The sequence below is a fragment of the Plecotus auritus genome, assembly GCF_963455305.1.
Source record: "Plecotus auritus genome assembly, chromosome: 12".
NCBI lineage: Eukaryota > Metazoa > Chordata > Mammalia > Chiroptera > Vespertilionidae > Plecotus > Plecotus auritus.
This window is the reverse complement of record NC_137778.1, coordinates 34,557,530-34,574,967: the sequence shown is the minus strand read 5'-3', so window position 1 is coordinate 34,574,967 and position 17,438 is coordinate 34,557,530. Positions and strand designations below refer to the sequence as shown.

General features: G+C 39.1%; 1 protein-coding gene across 3 annotated transcripts in view; it reads right to left on the bottom strand.

Moving 5' to 3' along the window:
• The window catches only part of GDAP2 (ganglioside induced differentiation associated protein 2), a 34,604-nt gene that overhangs the window by 11,664 nt on the left and 5,502 nt on the right, over positions 1 to 17,438 (bottom strand). For 2 of the 3 annotated variants that reach the window (XR_013959510.1, XM_080649398.1), the window contains exons 4-12: positions 17,172 to 17,325; positions 16,676 to 16,764; positions 14,214 to 14,290; positions 11,931 to 12,090; positions 10,684 to 10,840; positions 8,516 to 8,592; positions 7,638 to 7,714; positions 5,994 to 6,133; positions 4,212 to 4,266 (exon numbers count right to left, since the gene is read on the bottom strand). Coding sequence is in view for 2 of the 3 variants with exons in the window: in XM_080649398.1 (XP_080505524.1) it covers positions 4,212 to 4,266; positions 5,994 to 6,133; positions 7,638 to 7,714; positions 8,516 to 8,592; positions 10,684 to 10,840; positions 11,931 to 12,090; positions 14,214 to 14,290; positions 16,676 to 16,764; positions 17,172 to 17,325 (986 nt within the window). In the remaining variant the exon portion in view is untranslated. The remainder of the gene's footprint in view (positions 1 to 4,211; positions 4,267 to 5,993; positions 6,134 to 7,637; positions 7,715 to 8,515; positions 8,593 to 10,683; positions 10,841 to 11,930; positions 12,091 to 14,213; positions 14,291 to 16,675; positions 16,765 to 17,171; positions 17,326 to 17,438) is intronic. The other variant, XM_080649399.1, reaches the window with a different exon arrangement.

The following is a 17,438-nucleotide window of genomic DNA, read 5'->3' as shown; positions in this document are numbered from 1 at the left end:
ATTATATTTGGATGAGAAACTCAACAAGAATTCTGTAAACCATGAGAAACCCCAAAGTGGGAAACATCCCTCACTGAAGTCTTCACTCATCTCTTAATTATGAAATACGACGAGGACTTTTCACTACTGCTCTTACTTAATTTCTCCACAATCCTCTAAAATAAAGACCATTTCCACCGTCTTTGATGCTTTTCCCATCCACTGGCTCCCACGGCATTAGTCAAATCTTGGTTTCCTTGTTGATTTTCAGATTTACTTCCCAGTCTCCTCCCCTGATGCCAGCCAGGGCTCTGTCTGCCGTTGTCCTCTCTGCTCTAAGCCTCTCGGATTTTATTCATGAACATTTAGGGCTAAAGCTCAGTTTACTTGATGTTGACTCTCAAAAATATTTCCCAGCCCTAACCGGTTTGGTTCAGTGGATAGAGCATCAGCCTGCGGACTAAAGGGTCTTGGGTTCGATTCCGGTCGAGGGCATGTACCTTGGGTGCAGGATCAGTCCCCAGTAGGGGTTGTGCAGGAGGCAGCTGATCGATGTTTCTCTCTCATCGATGTTTCTAACTCTCTATCCCTCTCCCTTCCTCTCTGTAAAAATCAATAAAATATATTAAAATATGTATTTCCCAACCCATGATCCTATATCTGATGCCACCTGGGAGCCATGGATGACACAGTCCTTTCTCTCACTCCTACAATCTAATTAATCAGTAAATCCTGGGTTTTTATGCCCAAACAAGTCATTTTTTCACCTCTAAACCCCACTCATATACTCAGATTCCTTTTTTCTTTTCTTTTTGCCTAAGACCAGGTCTTGGCAAACTTTTGCAAAGGACCCTACAGTAAATATTCTACAATATTAGCTGGGTAAGAAACCTTCACTAGTCAGGCCTGAAGACACAGGCATGGATTTGGATAACAGTAGGCACACAGAACTGATGTAATGTGGTGAGAGGTGAGGTAGGGAAAGTACCCAAGGATGCCTCCCTGGTCTCTGGCTCGGGTACCTCGGTAGACAGTGGTCCCATTTACTAAGATAAAGAATATAAAAAGCAGTTTAGGAAGGAAGGAAGACATGCTGAACTTCAGAGGCCTATGGGACCTCTAAGTGAAGGTATCTAGTCAGTATTTTAACATGCAGGTCTAAATACAGGAATGATGATGATAGCTAACGTTTGCTGAGTGTTCAATCTGGGTCAGTGAATGTTTTAAGCATTTTACATGTATTACTTTCATCCTTCCAACACCCTAACAAGGTAGGTACTATTATCACTCCCATCTTATAGAAGGTGAAATGAAAGCATAACTTGCCTAGGATGAGAAGCTGGTAATTGGTAGAGCTGGGATTCAATCTGGGTCAGTGAATGTTTTAAGCATTTTACATTACTTTCATCCTTCCGACACCCTAACAAGGTAGGTACTATTATCACTCCCATCTTATAGAAGGTGAAATGAAAGCATAACTTGCCTGGGATGAGAAGCTGGTAATTGGTAGAGCTGGGATTAAAACCTCCATTATTACCTCAACCTAAACCCTTGCTTTTAAACATTAGGCTTTACTGCCTCTCCAAGACTTGTATTTGGGAATTGCCTATATTCTGGAGGGTTGTTAAAGACACAGAAAGGAAAGAAGGTACAGAATGAAAGAAGAGGGGAGAGGGTTCGGGAACACTAATACTCAAAGGAGGAGCAGAGAAAGAGGGGAGCAGAGGAACCTGAGCAGGAGGAGCTAGAAGTAGGAGGAAAACAAGGCTCATTAGGTTTCAAAGAAGCCAAAGTGTTTGGAGGAAGAAGTGGTCAACTGTGTCCAAGGCTACAGGGAAACAGGTTACACAAAGACAGAAAAGTGTCTACTGGGTTTAGTAACAGAGATGACCAGTGATTTTGGTGTGAGCAGCCACAGTGGAATTCAAACCAGACAGAGTAATTTAAGATGTATGAAAAACGAAAATGTGTGAGCATAGAACATAAATTACATTAAAAGAAGAAGAGAGATAACTGGAGACTTTAGCACAGGGGTGGGCAAACTTTTTGACTCGAGGGCCACAATGGGTTCTTAAACTGGACCGGAGGGCTGGAACAAAAGCATGGATGGAGTGTTTGTGTGAACTAATATAAATTCAAAGTAAAGGAGCGGAGGGGAGAGTAAGAGAACCGGATAGACAGCCGGATCCGGCCCGCGGGCCGTAGTTTGCCCAAGGCTGCTTTAGCATGTTTAAAAATTGATGAGTTAGATCCAGAAAAGTGGGAAAGAGGAGAATTACAGGAGAGAGCTTCCTGAGGAGATGGAAATGTATTGTGTAGTTATGAGTGCAGGCCCTGGAATTAAAATGCCTAGATTCAAATCCTGCCTTTGCTACCTATTAGTTGCTTACCTTGAACAAGCAATTTAGTCTCTCTAAGCATCAATTTCCTTGTCTGTAAAGTGGGAATATGACTACCACCTACACAGAGATATATTATTATAAGGCTTACACAAGATGATTGACAGGAAGAACTGGCAGAGAGTAAGTGCTTCGACAACGTTAGCTATTGTTATTACCATGGGATCCAGTGCTCAGGGAGAGGGACTGCCCTTCATTAAGAAACACTTTTGTGACAGAACAAGGAGGTAATGAAAGGACTAGATGGCAGGTAGGTTTGGGGTGCGAGGGAGAAGATAGGGAGTTCCTTACTGAGGTTTCTATGATCTTAAGACCAAGGCAAGCATCTGCTGGAGTGAGCACTGCTGGCAGGTCGGGGCTTGAGGAGAGCAGACAGCCACACTGGGTCACTGTCAAGCGAACAATCAAAGGGCCTCCTGCAGATCAAGCCCCAAGTCTGCTCAGCAGTCCAAATCCCGTGGCTCTGCCGATTTCTCCATCAGTGCTCAGCAACCCAGATATGGGAGTGATGAAAGCAGAATGATGTACTATCTCAAGATTAGTGGGCAAGGGTGATGAAAGGGTGAGAGGTTATAGGTTATTTAGGCACTGACAAGAGTGGCTGAAATGATGGAACATGGGTGTTAGGCTGAATAGGGGGGGAAATCAGGACAAAAAAGAGATGTCATTTTCAGTAAAAGGACCAAAGGACTAGATGTCTTGATGAAGTCAAGATGTAGGATCACATATTAGGGATAGAGCTGTGAGCCAGATGGCTAGATTCTAACTCATCATCTTGGAGGCTAACATACAAGGCAGAAAATAAAACATGTGATTTGAATTAAAAACATAATCATGATAGAAGACTATAAAATGTACTCCCTTAGCTTACTCTGAATGTGGGTTTTATAAGGAAGCATCACTCCACTATAATTCTGCCTCTACCTCTAACCAACTCTTTAACTTTGAATAGGCCTCAACTGTGAAATGAAGAGTTTGTACTATTTCTCTAAGTCCTCTCCAGTTAACCTTATGCGACCCAATGGTGATTAACAAGCTGTTGAAATAATTTCAGGCATTCCTGGGGAGGCTAGATAGAGTAGTGGATAAGAGCATGGTTCTGGAGCCATACTGCCTGCGTTCAACTTCTGGCTCAAGGGGGTACAATGCAGGAGTACCTACTAGGTATAGGACTGGTCAGGGAAGGTTTTCTATGCAAAGTAATTGTAGAGCTGAGATCTGGAGGACATGTAAGTTAGCCATGAGCAGAGGAAGGAAAGTGAATTCTGTACCAACAACATGAGCAACGTCCGGATGAACAAAGAGCAAGAAGAAAAGATGGAGAAGTCATGGCTTGTGAGGACTGTTTACAAAGATACTAGAATTAAATGAGACCAACATCAGGACCACAGCTCAAGATCACTTAACAAGGAAGGGCAAACAAAGAAATTAACAGTCACAGTGCGACAGCAAGAATTAGGATTTATGCCCTAACCGGTGTGGCTCAGTGGATAGAGCGTCGGCCTGGGGACTGAAGGGTCCCAGGTTTGATTCCGGTCAAGGGCATGTACCTTGGTTGCGGGCACATCCCCAGTAGGGGGCGTGCAGGAGGCAGCTGATTGATGTTTCTCTCTCATCGATGTTTCTAACTCTCTATCCCTCTCCCTTCCTCTCTGTAAAATATCAATAAAATATATTTAAAAAAAAAAAAAAGAATTAGGATTTATGACATATATATATATATATATATATATATATATATATATATGTCTTTAAGACATATATATGTGTCTTAATATGCTAGCATGCAGTGCATTTAAATTCATGATTTAGTTAAAAGGAAAAATACTGTACCTTTGAACGAAATGTTGGATGAACAAAATAAACAGCCTTCAAATTCCTCTTATACCTGATTTAAAATAAAAAAAAGGGTCAGTATAAGTCATGCCCCAAACCAGTCACCATTATGGACAATTAACTCTTTGCCTGAGTATATATATTCATTCACAGAGGGAAAAAAGTTTTTATACAGCTCTGGTTTATGTATTAAATTTTAGGTGAAATGTCAAAAACAACTCAGAGTACATTTTATTATTTAAAGTGTCCGTTTTATAGGAGATACTATGTTTTTCTAGGCCATAACAGCCATCTATAGGTAGGACAAAGGAAATTCATATTTAACAAGCATTTATTCAATGTTATTTTTCATATGAACCTAAAATCTCTGGGGTTGGGTTATTACAAACAACAGTAAAACCACTTAAAATTATAGTAAAAATAGAAACTAAAGTTTCAATGATCATGTTACAACAATAGTTATAGGAAGTTGACTGTGTCCCAGAAATTGTACGAAGGCTTTATACTTAATTCTCATAGCAATTCTATGAACTGAGTACTAACACTGTCTCTATTTTAATTTTCCAAAAGTTACAAGCCATCAACTGGTAGAGCCAGAAGTTGAATGCAGGCAGTATGGCTCCAGAACCATGCTCTTATCCACTACTCTATCTAGCCTCCCCAGGAATGCCTGAAATTATTTCAACAGCTTGTTAATCACCATTGGGTCGCATAACGTTAACTGGAGAGGACTTCAGAGAAATAGTACAAACTCTTCATTTCACAGTTGAGGCCTATTCAAAGTTAAAGAGTTGGTTAGAGGTAGAAGCAGAATTACTAGTATAGTGGAGTGATGCTTCCTTATAAAACATACATTCAGAGAAAGCTAACGAGGTGACTGTGAGGTAATGACAACTTTAATATTGAAAATTAAGATGAGATTTAAGGGGTGCAGTAAGACAGTTGGAAACTTATGGTAATCTGCCTTCTTTGTACACTAATTGCAATATCAATTTTTCAATGCAATCCACAAAGACTTTGTGACGCTACCAGTAATAAAACAACTACCAAGAAGGTGGATTGCATTTTTATTTAGGAAATCTATTAGTGAGAAAAAAAATTAAAGCAGACATTTTATCTTTGCTGTAGTGGAGAATCTATATATTCAGGTTAAAATATCTATTATCACTTTAAGGGAAATATAGTTTAATGAAAAAAAAATTTCTGGCTCCAAGGTTCAAGTCCAAATTCTACATTTAATGTTATGAGACCTTGGGCAATGTCCTTCATCTTTCAGAATGTCCATATTTTCCCATCTTTCAAATGTAGATTTGAAATATATCTATATTTATCTAGCTAGAGGAAAGATGAAGTAAATTCATACTTAATAAATTTATGATAAGCTTTTTTTTATATGATGCTAGAATCTCTGGGATTAGATTATGAATTAACAAACTCATGGGTCACTAGATCAAATAAAACAATGTTTGTAAATATATTTTGATAAGTGTAACACCTTATAAATAGAAGGTAGCACGTTTGTTATTTTATATACAAAGGTTGGTCATGACCCCAAACATTTTCCAAGGTGTTTGAAAAGCAGGCTCAAGTTTACATATGAATTTACTTAAATGTGGTAAATTGGAGTTAGGGAGCACCTACAGCTATTAAAATATCTGAACAATAAATGATAAAAATCTTTGTACATGAAATACACTTTCACGATGCACAGTAATGTTTGCTTCAATTAGGAAAGAAAGAAGCTCTTTCTCTCTTCATAATTTGCAAAAAATAACTAACTTGACATCCACGACATCGTAGAGTTTCTTCAGGAAGTCAGAGTCCAGGTGATTGTATTCGCTTGTCAGTGTGTGGAAATACACTAATACGTATTCCTTCACAGCGATGTGGTCCATTACGTGGATAAAGTATAAAAGAGCCTAGAAGATAATGAGGAGCCAAAGGTAAAAATCGTTTTGCACAGCAGTCTATTGCACAGAGAGAGGAAAAATCCAGATTAAGCTGATCTATGCCCAGGCATTGCAGATGGACATTTCTGATGAGCATCAGTTCTCTTTAGAAGGATCTCCAGGAGAGTGAATCATGCCACCGCTCAATCATTCTCATGAATGCTACAGTACGATCCCTTTCTCTCTTGTCCTAAGGCAGCGGTCAGCAAACTTGTTAGTCAACAGAGCAGCAAACCACAGCTTGCGAGCCGCAGTTTGCCAACCACTGTCCTAAGGGATGAAGAAGAATAACTAATCTCTGTTCTAATAACTCTTCCTATCACTCGAAAGAGTTCCTCGATCAACTTCCAGGCTTTCCCTCTCTAGGATAATGACATCAAAATCATTAGCACAATTTCTAGACTTTCAATCATTCTTGAAGTTTTTGCTTGAACTCAATGAAAGTCTTTGCAGTATCTACTGAGATAGAGGCTCATGGCTCTCTTATAACTGAGAATTACTGAAAAGGATATTGCAAGTGACGCCTCCCATGGTTCACTCTGAGGGCTAATTTTCTTAGCACCTTTACTGTTGACCTGAATGATGAAAATGGGAACAGGGTGAGTCAGTAGATGGCCGTGGGCTGGCAGCTTTTCTAGAGCTCTGAAAGACTCAAATGTAATGCAACCCAGGTCGGTTAGAGAAATATTCCATTACAAGAAAGATAAAATTAAGAGAAACAAACACAAAGCAGACATACAATATGGGCAGGGCCAGTATGACCCAGTGGTGTAGCTGTAAACTATGGCAAGGAGGAAGCTAAGAGGTAACAACTGAAAGATTATTATGAAACAGGCTGTTTCCCAATTCCTCCTCAGGTGGTCCTTGGCATTCCCATGACTGGATTAACATGGATTAGGATCCAATTGCTACCAGTTGTTACCTGGTTTGACCTTACAACACATCTCAGTATTTTATATGAAATGATACATGAATATCCAGACCCTCAGGGAAGTGTACACTGACATCAATGCAGGATCTATGTTTTTATTGGCATCAATTACACTATTAATGATAAGAATGAGTGTTACACAAATTGAGGTTTCTTTCTCTCTCCCCCCTTTTCTTCCTCCCTCCCCTCTATCTTCTCTCTCTAAAATCAATAAAAATATAAATTTAAAAAGGAAAAAAAGACAGACTTTATTAGTTCAATGATAATACAGAAAGATTCCAGTCAAAAGTTTGCCCGTTACATGATACCCAAACAAAGCAGATGGGACTTTGGAGATCACATTATGACATCCCAGTATTTGTTTCTCCCAGAGCAAAACCAAACCCCTAACTTACGGAAATGACACATGCAGATGTGCAGAACCCCGAGGGCTGCCACTCTGCCAGAAATACACAATCATCTCACATTCTAAGCCCTGATTCCAAATCCCCATTCTTCTTTTTAAATCAACATTATTTGTAAAACAGCCTTTCCATGGCTTACCTTGTCCATATCTATTAGTGTTACTGGAATGTTTCTTCCAACCACTACCATCACTGTGCGACCGCAGTTATCGACACCTATAAACAGGAAATGTAAACAGTACCCAGAAACTTTATTCCAGAAGGATTTGTCCTGGGCACCAACCTCATAAAAATATTCCACTCAGATGTAAAAGACTGAAAGCGAGGAACATAAGTTTTTCAAATTCCATCTTCAGATTTCTTAGAAAACACCTTTTAGTTTACCTTTAGGAGGTTTCGATGACTGCCCTTATTACTTTTAAGATAAGGCCTCTTATGGGTTTTAAATCAAGGACAGTCAAAGGTAAGGTTGCAGGCAAAGATCTTTTCATATATAGCTTTTTGTTTAAACTTATAACTTTTAAAAACATTAGTAATCCGGGAAAACTAAATGGAACTCAAATATTGTCTGAAAAAAATACAATGGAGAAAGAATAGGAGTCTGAGAACTTTCACTGTCTCCATTATCCTATATAATAAAGAGGTAATATGCAAATGGTCGTTATGCTGTAATGATAATGACCAATCAGCAGGAGGGTGGGGCAGCGAGCTACAGTGCTGTGGAGAGCTTACTCCCATGCGCAGAGCCACTCGTATATTTATATAAAGTTTGAATTTTGTATAGCAAGTATATGGTACTTTTAAAAGCAGGAAAAATGTAATAAGGACATTAAGAAGAAATGAAGTTGCCCGATATACAACTACCAGTTGACATTTTCATAGGTTCCATCTTCATTAGGACAAAAACACTTTATTCATAGAAAATGGACAACAGCAGAGAAAAATGAAGTTTCGAACAGTATGCCAGGTAGGGCCCTTAATTAGTAACAGAATAAGTTGCCATATCCTGAAGCTCACCTGTTTGGTATAAGGCTTTTAGAGAAGCAATATCCGATAGGTCCTCAGATCTTGCTTGACATAACCAGCGATTATAACTAGAGAAATAAAAGATATAATCATTATAATAAGCCCTTGTAAATTAAATTCAACGGTTGGGACCTGTTTTTATCTTGCCCTGTTTTATTATAATGAGCAAGGAGTTAAGAGTTGCCTTTATACTATGCAGAATCTCTGCTAAGCACAAACGAGTTACTGAGAAAAGGTGTTCAGACATATTTAAGAAATCTCTTATGATCAAATGAAAACTACTCATATTATTGGCTCAGATACCAAGTCTCAAACTAACACTGCTTTTAAATACGATTACTCTCCTTTGCAAAAAATAAATAAAAGCAAAGAGAAAGCCTAAAGCAATAGCAGTTCTACAAAATAGATGTTCATTCATTCAACAAAGATTTGCTCTATGATAGGGATTGAGAATACTATAGTGAGAAGACACTGTCAGTACCCTCCAGTGTACTTTGCAGAAGAAAAATGAGCGTGTTGCCGAAACCGGTTTGGCTCAGTGGATAGAGCGTCGGCCTGCGGACTGAAGGGTCCCAGGTTCGATTCCGGTCAAGGGCACGTGCCTTGGTTGCGGGCACATACCCGGTGGGAGGTGTGCAGGAGGCAGCTGATTGATGTTTCTCTCTCATCGATGTTTCTAACTCTCTATCCCTCTCCCTTCCTCTCTGTAAAATATCAATAGAATATATTTTTAAAAAAAGAAAAAGAAAAATGGGTGTGTTGTACATGTTATGTTATGTGGGACCACAAAGGAACGAGGTAACTTTATCTGTGAAGTCCTGGCTTCTTTAATGATTGGTTAAGCACAGTAGTTGTACTATACCCCCTATACCAGATCCCAGGGACCATAGTTTGGCATTGGCTAAGAGGATATTCAAAGAAAACTGTTTGCCAGATGATTCTTACACATGGCATAGAAATCACTGAAAATACCATCTGATTGGAAAAGGCTGTTTATTGGTGACCCCTAGTGGCTACTGTGCTTTTGTTTATATAAATGAAACCAGAATAAAGTGAAGACCAGGATCTCAGGAGACACGAAATTCTAACTCTAAGGGACTCCAGAGATCACCTAGTCCAACTCCCACTTTACAGATGGAGAATGACAACAACCACACATCATTAACTATAGTGGATAAATGCTATGCTAGGCTTTGGTTAATTAGCATCTGAAAAAGCATATAGGAGGCAGCATCTACTCCAGACTCTATTCCATCTATTCCAACTTATCTCCAGCGAGGTATGTTTCCAGAAACCGTCCCTTCTGGGCCGACACCTGGAGAATGGGCAGGAAATGAAGGATGAGAGTATTCCAGCCCAAAGGGATGCAAGTATCAAAGCGCAAAGGTAAACTAGACCACGATTTGCTCAGTATTGAAGAGAATAGCAGTGACCAGTTTAAGAGCCTGCTAAGTATCAGGTGCTGTGCTAAGCTCATGACAGTATCTTATTTAATGTTCACAACTGTATGAGCTGTCATCCCCTCAGCCAACCCTATGAGGTAATGGATGATATTAACCATGTATAGTTTATGACTTTTTTCTTTCCTTTAACTTTTTTTTGAAAAGCAGCTAGCTTTCCAAGAACTACCAGTCCTTGGAAAAGCTTACCCAGAAGTACAAAAGCTACTTTTCTTTGTTTCAAAGAGGATTTATTCAGAATTGCTTTAAAAAAAAAAAAAACCTGAAAGAAATAAAATGCCTTTATAAAGTCCTGAGGATAAATCGAGAATAAAGCCTTTTAAATGTAATAAAACTGTAGATTATGTTTTAATTATAAACATAGTCAAGCCGGGTAAAAACTTTGTAAGTTTGCCATTCCCGTCCCCTAGTTTCCACTTTTACAACAGAACCTCACCCAGCAGCACCACAATTATCGTAGAAAGAGCAGGAACTCTGAAGTCAGACATGCATCTCAACACTGGCTTCAACACATGCTAACTGTGGCCGCTGATAAATTAACTTTGAATTTCTATACCACAAAACAGGGACAACATTATCCTCACGGGACTGTCACGAGGAATAAACTGGAATGTATTACACAATGTATTAGCATCTGGAAGACCCTTTCTTCTTTCTCAGGTCCGTCTGCGTCTTTCAGGCCAGAGGGGTTTGCCTTACTTTCTCTGATGCTGCTTCTGTAGGGCTGCCTCTGATAACTGTCCCTGAAGGATCAGTCTTCTCTGCTTATCAATATCTCCTTCCATTCGGGCAAAAGCATGAGAGCCAATGAAAGAGAGGTCAGCTCCCAAGCCTTCTTCCTCCTCTTCTTGGTCGTCTGTAACAAAAATACCAGCAACGGAGAGCTGAGGACAAAACTTGACTGTAAATGCTACAAATAGACTGTGAATGCCCAACAGGGATGACTATGAGCTAACGCAAAAGAATAGAATTTAGGGTATATTTTGAGAATGAAAATGAAATCCGATTTAGGCATCTGAAGATTTGAAATAATAAAGGAAAGCAACAAATGTTTGGGTTCATTTATCCAGAGCTGTTTAAGGAGGGAGCACCTGATTGGCCAGCACATAAACTTCAGTCCTTTGGTCAGGTCACCAAGGAAGGAAGATGTTAGGTATGGTTTTAGAAGACCTTGCTGAAGCTGTTGAACGTTTTAGATCAGTGGTCAACAAACTCATTAGTCAACAGAGCCATATTATCAACAGTACAATGATTGAAATTTCTTTTGAGAGCCAAATTTTTTAATCTTAAACTTCTTCTAATGCCACTTCTTCAAAATAGACTCGCCCAGGCTGTGGTATTTTGTGGAAGAGCCACACTCAAGGGGCCAAAGAGCCACATGTGGCTCGCAAGCCGCAGTTTGCCGACCACGGTTTTAGATGATAATGTACGTGACTACTGTCTCAACAGTGTCCTGTATCAACTTCATGAGGGTAAGAATGTTGTTATACTCACCTCTGAATTTCTATTGCCTAACACAGACCTGACATATACATGTGGGTGTATTTAAAATGTTTATTTTATTTAAAGAGTAAATCTTAACAGGAGTAAGACTCTTGCCCTAACCGGTTTGGCTCAGTGGATAGAGTGTCGGCCTGCAGACTGAAAGGTCCCAAGTTCGATTCTGGTCAAGGGCATGCACCTTAGTTGCGAGCACATCCCCAGTAGGAGGTGTGCAGGAGGCAGCTGATCGATGTTTCTCTCTCATCGATGTTTCTAACTCTCTATCCCTCTCTCTTCCTCTCTGTAAAAAATCAATAAAATATATTTTTAAAAAAAAGAAGACTCTTAAAAACCTCTAAGTTGGTCTTGATCTCAGTGTCACACTAACAGACACATACTACTCCCCACTTCTGTGATCAATCCCTTCACTTCCTTGAGAGGGAGATTAGAAAGACAGAACTCACCTTCCGGGGCACCAGGTTTCTCACTTATTCGAATCTGCCTTTCAGGTACCACAGGCTCCCCTTCTGCATTTCCAATATCTGCAGGCAGGTACGGCAATGACCGACCCTCCTCCTTTAATGACCTTGGGAAGTACAGAGGGAGCAGCTTTTGGTAAGTAGCCTGTGTCGGAAAAGCAAGACGTTCTGTGACCAATCACGAAGTAATGAAGCAGGCACCTCAGTGCTTAGTGCTGCTCAGACACTGAAGAGAGCCTCCGTCAGGGAGGAAGAGCTCCCCTGCTCTAAGCTCAGAGCAGATGCTGTCTGGGACCTCCTTCAGTTTTGTGTTCAAGATCAGGACATCATTAGCTAGTTAAACATGACTCTCATTCTGGCAATTCCCCGTGACTGAGCCTGGAATGTGTCGGTCCTGCCACTCCAGTTCCCTCCCCACCCCTCACCTTACTAACAACATGTCTTTCAAGATTCGGCTCAGATGCTCCTCCACAATCCTCAGTGAGCCATCAAGGTCCACTGACCCGGTTTAATTTTTGAGTATTTTTTCTATACTCATTATGGAGAATTGCTATTTCAAGACTTTTATTCTTCTTTAGAGGTTTCCCAAAGAACAAAGGAAAATTTTTTTAAATTAGAATGAAACTCATTCTATTTTATAATTTCCATGAGTTGGTTCATTTGACTCATTTATAAATCCATGATACATTAGAGGCATTTAGTGCTCTTATTTTTCCTGTATCTTTTTCATCATCCTAGAAATTATTTTATCATTAACCATTATTCCCAACTATACTAAAAAAAAAACTAAAACAGTATAAAAAAACAAAGAATGATAGAATTGCTTAGAAAAACAATGAAATCATTCAAGAAATCATGTCAGTTTTCTTATTGTTCACCTGTAATATTGCATCATCTTTCATGTATAAAGTAGACACATAAGAAGTGACACCATTTTTATAGCCTTTTTTAAAAAAACTGAGATAGAATTCACATACTATAAAATTCACCCTTTTAAAGTATTATACTTCCATGGGTTTTAGTATGTTCACAAAGTTGTAGAACCATCACCATTTTCTAATTCCAGAACATTTTCATCATCCTAAAAAGAAAACCTAAACTCATTAGCTAGGTCATCCTCATTCCTCCCTCCCTAACACTGGCAACCACTAAGCCACTCTCTGTCTGTATGGATTTGCCTATTCTGGACATTTCATAAAAATGGAATATAGTCTGTGGGCTTCTGTGCCTGGCTGTTTTCACTTAGGGTAACAGTCTCAAAGTTCACCCCCACGGTAGCCTGTATCAGTACTCCATTCTTTCCTATAGCTTAATATTCCACTGTATGTACATTCACATTTGTCAGCTCATCAGTTGATTACATTTGGTTGTTCCACTTCTGGGCTGTTATGAATAATGCTGACATAAATATTTCATGTACAGTGTTTGTGTGGACAAATGTTTTCATTTTCTTCTGTCTTTACCTAAGACTGAAATCTCTGTTCAACTTTGTGGAAATGACACTGTTTTCCAAAGCAGCTGTGCAATTTTACATTCTTACTAGATATGTATGGAGGTTTGGATTGCTCTACATCCTCACCAACACTTGTTATTATCTGTGCAAATACAGCCATACTAGTGAATGAAAAGTGTTTTCTATTTGCATTTTCCTAATGACAAATGTTGTGGAGCATCTTTTCATGTGCTTATTGGTCATTATTTTTCTAAAGTAATGCCTATTTAAAACTTCTGCTCATTTAAAAAAAAAAAAAAAGACTTTTTTAAAAAGCAATTTAAGGTTCAAGACAAAACTGAGAAGGTACAAAGATTTCTCATATCCCCCCATGTCCCAACACATGCACAGCCACCAGAGTGGTATATGTCTTATAAATGATGAACCTACAATGTCACATCTAATCACCAACGGGTCTTTCACTGATGCCCTTTACCAGGTTAAGGAAGTTACCTTTTATTCCCAGTTTGTTGAGTGCTTTTATCATGGAAGGCTGTTAGGTTTTGTCCAATTTCTGCTTCTACTGAGATGATCATGTGGTTTTATCTTTGATTCTATTATTATTCTATCCATTATTCTATTACTATGGTGCATTACATTGATTGATTTTTGTACGTTGAACCAACCTTACACTCCTGAGATAAATCCCACTTGGTAACCCTTTTATATGTTGCTGGATTCAGTTTGCTAATAATTTGTTAAAGATTTGTGCATCTCTATTCATAAGAGATATTGGTCTGTAAGATTTAAACAATGCAACATAATTAGCAAAATACCTCTTCAAGTTCAGAGACAGCAAATACTACTTTTTCAATGGTCTCCCCATGAATCTCTAGAAATCTCCTTACAGTACCTAAGGAAAAAACAAAGAAAGATTGTTTTTTAAAAAAAGAAGTTACTTACATATGAAGAAAAATCAAACTCTTCAAAGTTTTATTTTTGTAATGGATCACTAATCATTTCATTCAGGTCTCTGCTCAATGAAAAGGTAAGATCTCTGCTCCTCAAGAAGTTCAGTCTAATGTAATATATATAAATAATACTCTATCTATAAAATATATAAATTTACTATGAAATCCTTGAGCAGTAAGGATCTTAGTTTTTAAAATAGTTAATTATTAAATAAGACTATTTAAGACTGAGGCCAAGCCCTTGCCCTAAATGCTATACATGCTAATATCTTTGTAATTTTTTGGTGAATATAAGACTTTTAGCTCCTCATATTAATTTTTTTGTTTAATAATACATCAGATGTATTTATTAGCTTATAAAACATGTATGAAATAATTGTTAAATCCAAAAATTTTAAGACAATAGATAAGAAATGTCATTCTCCAGTTAATAAATCATATATCTATATACACACAGGGAGCAGGGACCTGGTTGCAGGTACAGGATTAAGACAAGAAAGTCAACTTTTATTCTATACTAGAGGCCTGGTGCACGAATTTGTGCACAGGTGGGGTCTCTCGGCCTGGCTAGTGATCAGGGCCAATCGGGCCATCTTGCCCAGTCCTGGTTGGGGCTAGCCGGCCAGGGAAGGACCGCAGGAGGTTGGCCAGCCAGCCGGAGGAGGGACCGCGGGAGGGCTCCAGGGCATGTTCAGCCCTCTCACCCACTCCCAATCAGCTGGACCCCACCCATCAAGAAAAGCAAGCTAACCTACCCGTCAGAGCGTCTGCCCCCTGGTGGTCAGTGCACGTCATAGCGACTGGTCAAGCGGTTGAGCAGTTGACTGATCAGTTGGACACTTAGCATATTACACTTTTATTATACAGGATACTTTTGTATTTTTTCACAAAGATTATGCATTACTTTGGTAATAATAAAGAAATCAGTTTTTTATTAAGCTTCCACTCTGAGAAGGGGCGTGGATACTTTGGAGTTGGCACAGAATGGAGGGTCTTCAAAAGTAGATATATGCCCCTTCTCTGCTGTTATCAATAGCACCCACGTCCTAACCAAGTGAGATTGCTCCTGCAAATTATACAATCAGTAAAGTGAAAAGGCAATCTACAGAATGAGAAAAATATTTGCAGATCATATATCTGAAGAGAGACTTGTATCCAGAATGTATAAAGAACTCCTACAACTTGATAACAAAAAGACAAATAGCTTCTCATCTTTAAATTCTAGAAATAGAAAGGGGCCTTAAAGATCATCTGGTATAGTTTCCCTCCCAAATGAGAAATATCTGCAATAGATGGTCATTTGGCTTCTGTATGAATATCCCAATGACAAGAAGTTCACTTAAAACACCTTTCTATTACTGTCAGTCTTATCTCAAATGGAACCTCATCTCCTCCCTTGTTACTCTGTCTCATACCTGCATTCTACTATTGGAGATTTTATCTATAATCCTTAAAGGACTGGTGAACTTCCTGAGAGAGCATGTAAATTCCATATGCATGTGCATTCCTCTAGGGAGAGGGTCCCCAGCTCTCTTTCATCAGATGCCTAATGTAGTTTATGACTCCCAAAGAGGTTAAGAACCGTTACTCTAAGAACTCGGTATAGAATAAGTCCACAATGAGACTCCTCAACACCTCAAGACGGGCCCCATAGATGCTAAAAGCATGCTCTTCTTTAGGAGCAATACAATAATGTTTCAAACCATCTGCCCTCCAGCTTGTCCGTGTCTCATGACATGTGAAATGCAGAACTACATACAACACTCTAGATGTGGAATGAACCTGCATATAATACAGTGAGATCACCAGCCCTCTCAAGCTGAACGTCCTATTTTTACTAGTATATTACTTAAGTGACGTTCTGGCTCCTAATGATTGAGCTCAGTCTTTTTTTAAATCGAACATCAGGGTTGTATATATTCAAATGGCGCATCTGAAAGATGCTGTGGTTTAAACTGCGAAGTGCTATGTGAATCTGATATTATAAAATCTGTTTTGATTTTACTGCTGCAGCCCATTAAGATTATTCTGAATTAGGATTCAAATACCCAATGTATTGGCCATACTTCTTAGCTTGGTCTCATTTTAATAGGCATATCTTCCATTGAAATGGATAAAAATATCAACACGAGAAAGTAAATTGAGAGCTTTACACTTTATCAATACAAGCGTCCCTCCAGGTGCCATGGTTGGTTAACAACTCTTCTTTGGCTATAACTATTTCACTAGTGATAAAAAATTTTTAAGACTCAATTTATGTCCACGCCCCCAATCCCATGTATGAAGTGCTAAGCCAATTTACGCACAGCATCTCCAATATTACTTACGAAGGGCTATGTGTGTGGCGTCCTCTAAAGGATAACCTCGTTTTGCAGAATTGATGACACAGAATCCAACAGAAGACATTGACTGCTCTCTGCAACCCCACAGAAAACACAAAAATTACACTACAAACATTCACAATCCACAACTAATTTTAAAATGCAGCTTAACTTCTCCTTCCTTGTCCCTTCAACAAATCTACCATAGTAGTTAACACAATTGCTGTATTTAAGAAATATATTAACTTATAATTTAATTGCACCATTTGGGGGAAATATATTCCATATAAAGACTGAGTAAAATGAGAACAAGTTACATTCTCAAGTCACCAAAGTCATTCCTTTTACTGCTAAGTTTGAGAAGACAATAGAGTCTATCGTCGGGGTCCTCCGAAATTATCTAAATCCCTCAAATTCTGACTTCCAGAGCTAGGCTTCCTTGTAAAAGCAGGGCCTTTAGCAATGTATGGCCTGCTATGGCCAGGGAGTGAGAAGGCCGTACTTGGCCAGCTGAAGGACGTTTCGGTAGCAGCTGTACAGGGAGCTCTCAGCTGCTGTGCGGTAGCGGCTCTTGTACTTGGGTCCCACCGTGTGAATGATGAACCGGGCCGCTAGATGAAATCCTTTTGTCAATTTGGCTTCACCTGTCCGGCACCCTGGGAGCAATGGAGCACATACGTCATGGTGGTGTTAGAAAGAAAACAACTAAACAATGCATGACACAGAGAAAATATAAGAACATTGAGAAACTTCAGCTAAAAATATGGGT